This window comes from Megascapheus bottae, unplaced genomic scaffold, assembly GCF_031878675.1.
Source record: "Megascapheus bottae isolate mThoBot1 unplaced genomic scaffold, mThoBot2.hap1 H_3, whole genome shotgun sequence".
Classification (NCBI taxonomy): Eukaryota; Metazoa; Chordata; class Mammalia; order Rodentia; family Geomyidae; genus Megascapheus; species Megascapheus bottae.
In genome coordinates this window covers 603647-613658 of record NW_028327860.1, presented here as the reverse complement: position 1 = coordinate 613658, position 10012 = coordinate 603647, and the positions used below count along the sequence as shown (strand labels likewise).

At 45.7% G+C, this 10012-nt stretch overlaps 1 protein-coding gene across 5 annotated transcripts in view; it reads right to left on the bottom strand.

The window, feature by feature from the left end:
- Nucleotides 1-10012, bottom strand: part of LOC150038932 (BLOC-2 complex member HPS3-like) — a 36064-nt gene that overhangs the window by 16170 nt on the left and 9882 nt on the right. For all 5 annotated transcript variants that reach the window (XR_016534589.1, XR_016534588.1, XM_090328216.1 and 2 more), the window contains exons 3-12: nt 9750-9921; nt 9568-9653; nt 8729-8918; nt 7217-7298; nt 5576-5730; nt 3875-3983; nt 2899-3080; nt 1941-2118; nt 1177-1410; nt 40-225 (exon numbers count right to left, since the gene is read on the bottom strand). Coding sequence is in view for 3 of the 5 variants with exons in the window: in XM_090328216.1 (XP_090184342.1) it covers nt 40-225; nt 1177-1410; nt 1941-2118; nt 2899-3080; nt 3875-3983; nt 5576-5730; nt 7217-7298; nt 8729-8918; nt 9568-9653; nt 9750-9921 (1574 nt within the window). In the remaining 2 variants the exon portion in view is untranslated. The remainder of the gene's footprint in view (nt 1-39; nt 226-1176; nt 1411-1940; nt 2119-2898; nt 3081-3874; nt 3984-5575; nt 5731-7216; nt 7299-8728; nt 8919-9567; nt 9654-9749; nt 9922-10012) is intronic.

The window sequence follows — 10012 nt, the reverse complement described above, 5'->3', positions numbered from 1 at the left end:
CTCTCAATTCACTAAATTGCGTTTCTTACTGTGACAAACCTTAAAGAAAGAATCTGCTTCCTCAATTCCAATTTTGTCGTTCTTCTGCAAGCCCAGGACTGCAGCAACCAGCAGTCCAGGCTGGCTTTCCTTCAGATGAGCTGCAAGTTCAGTGGGGACTGTCAATCCCTTCCTCTGTTGAATCAACAGCCGAGGTTCCAGAATGAAGCCACACACCAACTGCATCTTCAGAAGACAAAGAAAATCAGGATCCCTCTCTCTGATTCCCTCAGGTACAAATTTTTCTTTAGCTACAAAGATCAGTTCTTATTCCGAGAAGGATATCATTAACTGCATCACGCAAATTATTAGAGCTTATCTCAGTATCAGGATGTTCTATTTATACAGAAAGGTTTATATTTAGGGCTTAAGACTATATCTTAGGCTTTTCAAAATCACGGGAAGAAAACTTTTTTTTTAGAATTCCATTTGCAAGGCAGCAGGTATCCTGATGTGGGCTTGCTTTACCCTACCTGACCAGGGCACTGGTGAGGGGCAAAGCACGTCTTCTTACTTGAGAAGGCAAAGTCACAGTGCGGTGCCAGTGGCGCACACCTGTGATCCTAGCTACTCAGGAATCTGAGATCTGAGGATCCCCACTCCAAGCCAGGACAGGTAAGAAATTAACTGCTAGAAAACCAGAAGTGGAGTTGTGGCTCAAAGTGGTAGAGCATTAGCTTTGAGCAAAAAAAGCTCAGGAACAGTGTAGAGGCTCTGAGTTTAAGCCCTATGAAACACACAGACACACACGCGTGCACGCACACAAAGCAGGGCCATGCTGTGGGCCTGGAATCATTGCAGGTGCACAGGAGCTGTCTAGTACAATTCTACCTCTTTCATGAGTCTCCTGTTTGGTCATGAACATGTGATTGGCCTCTCTGTCTCACTATCTCCTCTGCAGCTGAATGCATATAATCCTAGCTCTTTAGGAAGCTGAAGTCTGAGGAACAAGGTTCAAAGCCAGCCTGGACAGGAAAGACTTATTATCCCCCATCAACCACCCAAAAGCCAGAAGTGTAACTGTGGCTCAAGTGTGAAAGGCTAGCTCAGAGACAGCACCGAGCCACCCCATCTCCCCACCACAACCCCTCTGCCCCCCTCCCACACCTCTCCCTCCACACAGATAGGGCAGTGTACCTCTGAATGGCTTTGTATCTCCTTTCTGTGCAAGTCAAGGTCTCCCAGTTTCAGAGCCACTGCTGCCCTAGTTAACGTCACTAAGACAGAGGAGAAGCCACAGGCATCCAGGCTACTCAGGCAACTCCAGGCTCGTGAGGGATCGATGTTCTTCATGGAAGGGCTACAGAGAACATGAGGCAGTCGCTTTGGCTCAGCCACGCAAAACATCTCAGCCACTCTTGCAGCTAATTCCTTTGGGAGTGCCAACCAAGGATGAAAGGTTAGGCAGCTGACAGCAAAATTCACCTAATGAACTAATGAACTAGTTCACCTAATGAACTAATCTGGATGAAATTCTCTCATTTCTCTCAGAACATCAAAACATTTGGTTCTGCAATTTCCAAAGAAGTTTACAGTACAAGAGGGGCTAAGCGTGATCCTTAATAATGCCTTGAGGCCACCAGGCCAGGGTTCTGTGAGTGCTGGCCGTGACAATGGACAGTTAGGGCAGAAGGCTCCACAACAACAGGCAGGATATCGCCCCGGGAGCCAGCCAATGGCCAACCAGTTCTCTGGGCCTGCGTACCTAAAATAGCCTGTAAGTTCTGTCAGCTATCATTCTATGATCATTAAAGGCCTGTGATTTTATTTTCTCTTTTAAGGAAAAGAAAGAAGATAAGGAAGAGAATCCTAGTAACTTGCCATCTAAATGCTATTACATAAGTTACTAAAAATGAAAAGTTAAAATTATTACCTATAACTACATAGAAATCGATACTCACTCCACTTAATTCTTCATCCAAGTTTTCATAAAGTGAGTGATTAACATAAAAGAGTAATCCCCTCTCGTATTTCTGTGACTCATCTTCTGCCCAGTCCACACGGGCTAGGACTTCAGCCAGAGACAAACTGGACATCTTGTAGTACGGCAGGGCCAGGTGTGCATGCTGGGTAGCAAGCCTTAAGGGAGAGAAATAAAAAGCCGATTAGTAAGCTTTGATCCTGTTCTCAACATATCCAGTAAAAACATCATGCTTTCCAAAGACAGAAAATCCCAATCCTTTCTCCTGCCATTAGTAATTAGAACTACCAAGTTTTAGTTTACTGTCATTCTAATTAATGCAATTTCCTTTTTCCTAGTCCTAAATAAATATGGAGCACAATCATTAAATGAATTTTAATACTCATGAGGTACCTCTAAAATAATGGCGTTTTTCGTAAGGAAAATGTGTTTCATTAATTTATAACCAATCCTGTGAGTGGTATAAACCTCTGAAAAAGCTAAATTCAAAAATGTACAAACGGTGCTCATGTGAAATAAAATAGCACTTCTCCTCAAGTGCCCGCTGCCATCCAAGCACCTGTGCTGGGGGTAAAGTGACACTCTGTGGCTGTCCCCTCTCCTAAGCTGCCTGTCTCAGGGAGCGTCACTGCTCACTGCCCCAGGAGTTCTTAAGGAGTGACGGAGTCATGAGCTGCAGACTCCACTGCTTGCCTGACAAACTGCTCCTCTTCTAAGTATGTAATAGCTGGTCACCTCGGTGTCTCTAGGCCTAGCCCAGTACCCGGCATGCAGTCTGGATTTAACAAGTGCTTGTAAAATGAGTGTCCTGTGACCCACCTCCCCTGGCATCCCCTCGTGTCCCCTCTCCTACCAGAAAGCTACCAGGGAAGGAGGAGGAAGGGAGTGCATGCAGTACGTGGGAAGGCCTGGCTGGGAGGGTCTGGGGTACTGTGGACCTGCTGTAGCAGTCCCCAAGATGCCCACAGCTCTCCTTGAACGCCTCCATGAGCTCTGCCCTCTCGCCGGGCTCCAGCTGCTGGGTGTCCAGGAGGGCGGCTCTGACAAGCAGGTGAGCCTCGCTGAGGAGGTGGATGCAGCTCTGCGTCTGCACTGTCTTGTAGGTATTGCTGTAGTCCACCTGGAGTGGAGATGTCCAATAGATCATGAGGCTGCCCAGTCTGCCCTTAACCACGGTGGGTAAACTAGATCAAGTTAAATACCAAAAGTAAAACAAAGTGGTTATCAACCACTTACTAGAGCTTTGGCTACGTAGAGTGTTTTCTTTCTCCAAGATCTATGGGCCAGTTTACATACATGATGATAAGTAGTACCTGGTTAAACAGCTTGAAGTATTCGGGAAGGAAGACCCAGATTATACTATGTCAGTAATCGTCATGATTTGATCCCAGTTGGTTGAGGCTATTGAACATGCTGTATGAGGTGTAAGGAAGTTCTGGGGTGTACCCATGTCTGGGGCTGAGACTGAGTACACCCTATTTTCAACTGCTGGTTCAGGTTGTTCTACTACATCTACTTCTGTAGCCACAGGGGGCTGACCTGAGACCACCGGTGTATCAGCCGGGTGATACCTCAGTTAAGCATGGGGAAAGGGACAGGTTGAGCCAGCGTTAAGCTCCAGGGGCCAGGAGTTTAGCCTAGTGGTAGGCTGTATGCCTAGCATGCACGAAGATCCACGTTTGATTCCTCGGTACCACATACATAGCAAAAAGCCAGAAATGACACTGTGGCTCAAGTGGTAAAACTTTGAGAAGGCCCAAGGACAGTGCTCAGATCCTGAGTTCAAACCCAGGACTGGCAAAAAAAAAAAAAAAAAAAAAAAAGAATTCACACTCCACTGGGAGACAGCTCTGGGGTGGGTGTGGCAACCAAAGCTCCTCATCAGTTCCACTCTCCGGAAAGCAGGGAAAGTACCATTTCCTTGTAGAGCTGCACTGGTGGGACAGTGTTCACGATGTAGACATTCCACCCAGGCCCGGCTCCAGGAGGCATCCTCAGCTGAACACTGGCAGTTCTCCTAGAACTAAAGGCAAAACAAAGGCAAGACATATTACTAATACACTGCAGTGCTGAGTAGTAAATATTGGGTACTATAAAATAATACAACTCTGAAAGTACAGAAAGTATTTATCTCTGCTGAGTGGCTGGAGCGTTGATGACCTCCCAGTACGATATGGGCACACAGCACTTTCTGTTCTATCACGTATTGGTAGTTCAGTGCTTCTGATTCACTTTATAAGTACTCTCAGAGGGGCAGCCAGCTCAAAACATGCACCACTATCTGCTCTGAAAGTCCCTGAGCACAGGCCCTCTCCTGCAAGGGGATTTCTCAGCTCAGCATGCTCTGCATCACTCGTGTAAACAGAAACAGCTTGCTCAGATACGGCAGGGAAAATGGATAGCACCACATGAGCCTTGAAGTCTGCTTAAGGCAGTGTCTCATCTCTTGCTCTGTTCTGTATTTTTCTAAAGTATAAAATCTCTAAAACATTTTGATCAAGTGAATTCTGTGCAAACATTCTGGTGCCTTCCTGTCCAGGAACAAGGCACAGCACACACAACTCAAAAGCAAACACTGAGGCTATAATTCCAGCACCCAGGATGCTGAGACGGGAGAACTGAAAACTCAAGGCCAAGCTGGCATAAACAGTGAGACAAAAAAATGAAAACATCCTATACTTGAGATACACTGTATTATGCTATAGGTGTCTCCCCTGCACAGACTGCTTTAGTGATCCTAGTTTCTATTTCCCTGTAATTACATTATACTCCCTATTACTATGTTCCCAGTGCAGAAGTGTTCACAGCAAACAGAAACATTGCTGGGCTAGAATTAAGTGCTCTCTTCCCAATAGGCAAACCAAAACGCTCAGTTAGCCAGGGACTCACGTGGCAGACATTTGATTATCTTTCATGAAGGTGCCATTACAAGCAATTAGTCATTCTGCTTTCATTTCCAGAAAGTAATCTTTGGATAAAAAATGGAACTATAAGGTTAAGGAAAAGGATTCAGGAGGAGTCTCATGATGAACACAGAGAAGTATCTCCTAAATTGGCTTACAACCTTTACTGAAATTATTACTACTATTTTTATTGCTGTTGGCCATAAAAGGGTTTGATCTCTGGGCTTTGAGCTTGCTAGCTTGCTGAAGCCACCCACCCTAGTGCTTTATTTATGCCTTCATCATTCTTTCAAATAGTGTGTCACATTTATACCTTGGCTGACCTTGGCACAGATGAGCTGACAGGAACTGTAGAGATGGGCGCGTGCGGGGGGGGGGGGCTCACAAATTTGTATGTCTTGGTTAACTTGGAACCATAATTCATCCCATCTCCGCCTCAAGAAGAGCTGTGAGCCACTGTGCTTGACTTCTATTTTGTAATTTTTTTTTTGTTTGACCTACTACTATTTCTGAATTTGTTTTTTCCTAAAGGTCCTATGGTCGACTGTTCAATATTATTATAGAGATCTTTAGAAATTTCTGTACCTTCTCTGGAAAATGAACCCCAAAAAATCATTGAAAAAAATCACTAAAAAAAAAAAAAGTTAAAAAAATCATCTGATTGTTCCTTCATTCTGGAAGCTGGCAGGAGTGGTGGGGACAGGGTGCTTACAGAGTCCTCTTGGGAGATTCTCTTCTCTCCTCAGTGGCCTCGGGATCTGCCTTGGTCATAAGTATGATGTGGTTTTTAAAGTGACAGATGGCTTTCAAGCCGATGAAAAGTTGTATTCTTAAAGCACAGACATCCATACTCACAGGTGGGCAAGCCTAAGGAGGGGAGATCACAAATGTAATCAGGGAATAAAGGTGTGTGAGCTTTCACCGGCCCATACCAGCCTGCCTCCTTACTTCCACACCCCCTCCTCCCACAAATCCACTTTCTTATTCTTAAGACAGTGGGGGTATCTAAGCTTATATAGTCAATCATTTGTCAGTCAGTCAAACAAGTAACCAACATGGTATCTGCAGACTGAAAAAAAATGCAGGTGTGGGAACTGGGAAGCATGGCCTCTGCAGGCCCCTTGAGAAGGGCAGCCCTGTAGAGTTCTCCTGTGCTGGCTTGGCGCAGTCAGGAGGTTCTAGGTAAAATGAACCGCAATGAAAGGACATTCTGTGGCATGCACAGTGGCTAACTCTTTCTTTGTGCATGGATGTGTGTTTCAACAGCCCCACTACCCTTGGTTGTGAATGAAGTCTGGGCTGTTGACTGTCAAGGTGTGCCAGGGGCACTGGGGAATCAGGCTGCTGTCCTGTGTAGCTTTCACTAGAAAGACTGTGTGCCTATTTTATCAGGAGAAAGGTGCAGGAAATGTGTGACTGGTTTTCCACACAGCTGGGGGAAGGCACTAAGCTGGGCTAGCAACACAAAACTAGGACAAACTGTAGTAACACAAGGCTCTGAGAATGGAGACCATACAGTAGCCACACAAATGGTGACAGTGCTGTGATAAGACTGCTCACCAGCTGGCTTATTAACATAACCATCATCACTAACACATACAGTAACGTTCGACATCGTAATTTGAGGGGTTCTTACTGCACGTACATTCATAACAAATACCCACTCAAATAGCTTATACTTTGGGGTAGAGGTAAAATAGCACAGATGGTCTATTTTTGAGGGAGTGGGTTGCACCCCCTCCCACTAGGTCTATTTTGGAGAACAGACATATAAGGTCAGATGATAAAACTGCCTTCATTGATTTTGTGGTTGGTGCTTTCCTGAGAATAAGCACGGTATGTCTCACTAAAAAGACAGTTATTGATCTAGCATATCTATTAACTCTTAGAATAAGTACAGAAGACTGTTGATGAAAGTTTGAAATGTAACAAAAGAATTAAAGGCATATCTGAGGATAGTATGAATAAATTATTTTAATACCTCTCATTTTGTGCTCTGGAGTATGCTAGTATTTTGTTTATATATGTGCTGTTTTGTTAATCCATACAACTGCCACCAGTATTTCTGTGAGATGATGTTGTACTATGGCACAATCATAAACTGCCCTGTTAAATTACATTATCCTCACAAAGCCTTAAAAAACGAAATTAACTCAGAGTAAGATGTTTACAAAGCAATCTTGCAAATCATCAACTCCATCACAATGACAAATGTTTATTAGTATTTACACCCAGAAGTTCTACTTCATTAGGAAAGAGGACCCATGGCCTAGCTTCCCAGCCTGGCCCCAGGGAAGTCTGCGAGCCATGCTCCCCAGCCCTGGGTCTCACCCTCACCAAAGCCAGTCCTGACCTTCAGGGTGGTGTCCATGTAGGGGTCATCCTCTCGGGCCACTGCTGCACTGCATCGCACCGTGAAGCACTGCAGGTTGTTGCTGAGGGAGAGGAGAGAGGCACTGAGGGGGTGAGGAGGCTCTTCCAGCACACCACCAAGCAAGGGGCAGAGGACACCAGTATTAATTAGGGATTGAGGGGCTGAGACTTCTTCCCAGGGGAGGGGTCTGCACATCCCACTGGAGGGCCTTAAGCCCCCTAGGGGGCTCTCACGAGATCCACCCTTGCCGTGCCATGTAACCCACTGATCCTCACACTTGCCTCCCTCCTCTGCCTTGCCTAGACACAGTCCTGCAATCTGCCATCCAGAACCAGTCCATGAGTGGACTTGTCAGGGTCCATCGGCCTCTGTGGTGGCGACTTTACCACTCACCTCCTCTCAGCACCTCTCACAAATCTGAGGCCACTTGCAAGCGCATCCCGAGCATGTTTCTACATTTATACATCATTAGTGACACTCAGGAAACAGACCCCTGCCCCCATACCTTTCTTCCTGGCACTCAAGTCAGGAAAAATCCCATCCCTGGATGGGGATTCCAACACTCCCTTTGGGTTTAAAAAAAGTGTTTCTGAAATACTGAATACAATCTTTGACGGCAGTCTTTCCCCTGCCTACAATACCCATTTCTAATCTCCATCCATCAACACTTTAGGTAGCCTTTACACCCAGCTTCAAACACAGTCACCTGGCTCCAACACGGCCACTGTCCTCCCAAGGACACACTACACATTGTCAAGTCTTCACACCCTTTCCAAAATCTATCATTTGTGCCTGTTTCCTGTGTCTTGCACCATTGCTGTAAAAAAGTAGCCAACTTCTTACACACTGATACCCCCACTACCTGACGAATATAACTGTAACCCCTCTATACATTACCCAACACTGTAAAAAAAAAAAAGCAGCTGACACTGCGTATGCACAGTTGTTTGGTCACAGGGCCCAGGGATGCTTTGAATATTGCTTAGATTCAAAATAGTGGAAAGAGAAGCAAAAGTGCAGAGATAAAAGGAAATGAAATCCAACTCCTACTCAGAGCCCAGTTTTCTTCTGGCATGCTAAGGCAAAACCACAAGACAGCCATAGGACATGCAACCTGCCTGCCTGTCGCTGCTCATCAGGGCTAGAGTCACATCCTCTTTCTGGTCTCGTCACAGTTCTAACCCACTAAGAAGTAACTCGATTCTGAAAGAACAGGGCAGCAGTGAGAAGAGGGAGCCTAAAAAGGAGTTCAGAGAGATTCCCTCACGGCCTGCAGAAATCTCCCATGCACAGGACCTCACATCTCCACAAGAGGGTCCTCACCAGCCATGTAGCCCACAGCCCCAGAGAGGTCTGGGCTATCCAAAGACAGATGCGGCCGGATGGGCCAGCTCCTTAGTCGACAGCACTTTACATTACCTCACAGATGTAGGCCACAGCTACAGAACTCACAGACCAATGATTGGGAGGCTGGTGACACTGAAATGATACCTTGTGATGACGTGCAGAAACTGTGGTGTAAGCACGGCCTGCAGGGCCTTCTCGGGATACTGGTAGACCGACATTAACTCAACGGATTTCACAACCATGTAGAGATAGCCAGCATGAGGCAATGAGAAAAAACAGAAGAGACTCAGCAGCTCTTTTTCCTGTGACAGTTTTTCTCCATCGGAAGGAGAACCTGTGTTCAGAAGTGAGAGTGTGCGGTTGTGAGTTACATGTTAAGAATCTGCCTCTCTACCCATCTGCGATGAGCGGTGCAAGTCCTTGCCAGCGCTCCAGTGCCTCCTTACACTACATGTCCTCCCCGCTGGTGTTCAGCACAGCACACTCCAGACCAGACCCTCAGTGGCCTAACAGAAACAGAGTTAGGAAGATGCTAGATCTTAAATACTTGTACCTTTCCCTAGATGCTGTCTAAAGATACGAAGTGGACTGGGACCAAGTGATTTTCAGTCTTACTGCCTATTAGACATCCAGGACCCAAAACTACCAACTAAGTCAAACTCCCTAGCATTGGTAATAAGTGTTCAGGTAAACCCAGTGTGTGTCAGGGTCTCTGACCACTGCTTTAAGTCACCTGGTTCACCAAGTGATTCAAGGCAGCTTAGTTCAGTATCTAGCTGGAACTGGTGCATCTCTTCTGCTCTACTCTTATAGGGCTCCAATTTCATATTCTAAACAGAGGGATCATTCTAAGGGGAAATGGCTTCACTTCTTAGCTATTAAGACTTTCCTATGTAGTGGTAACAGGTACTTGCTAAGGGAGACTTGGTTCCCACACATGGATCTTCCTGGCAGCCAGAGGTCTGCCTGCTCGGCACATGTACCTGCTCGGTAAATGGGCAGTAGTTGGAGTGAATGCAACTTGATGTCATCAGATGAGACACAGAATGAAATGTCAGGAGTGAAACGTCTGTGGGTGTAAAGAGAGAGGGAAAAAATCTTGTTTCCATGTACTTTGAGCAGTAACATAAACATCAGACATCAGTGACTGAAGAGGCTATAATACCGATAGAGCAAGTGCTGGATGTGCAGATACTTCACTTTCTCCTCAGCCAGCCCAGTTGACTCCAGGGTAACAGACATGCCAGACTGTCTGCTTTTCTCACCAATCAATTCCATGGGCTTTTGGCAAAAAACAAAATCATCTGACTCAAGCTGTGATGTTTCAGTAGTCAATCCTTAGAAAATAAAATTCAAGCAGTTAGTAACTTCAAGTACAACTATCTACTTGAATGAAAACTAGACAAGGCACTATCCAAGGTCATCTAC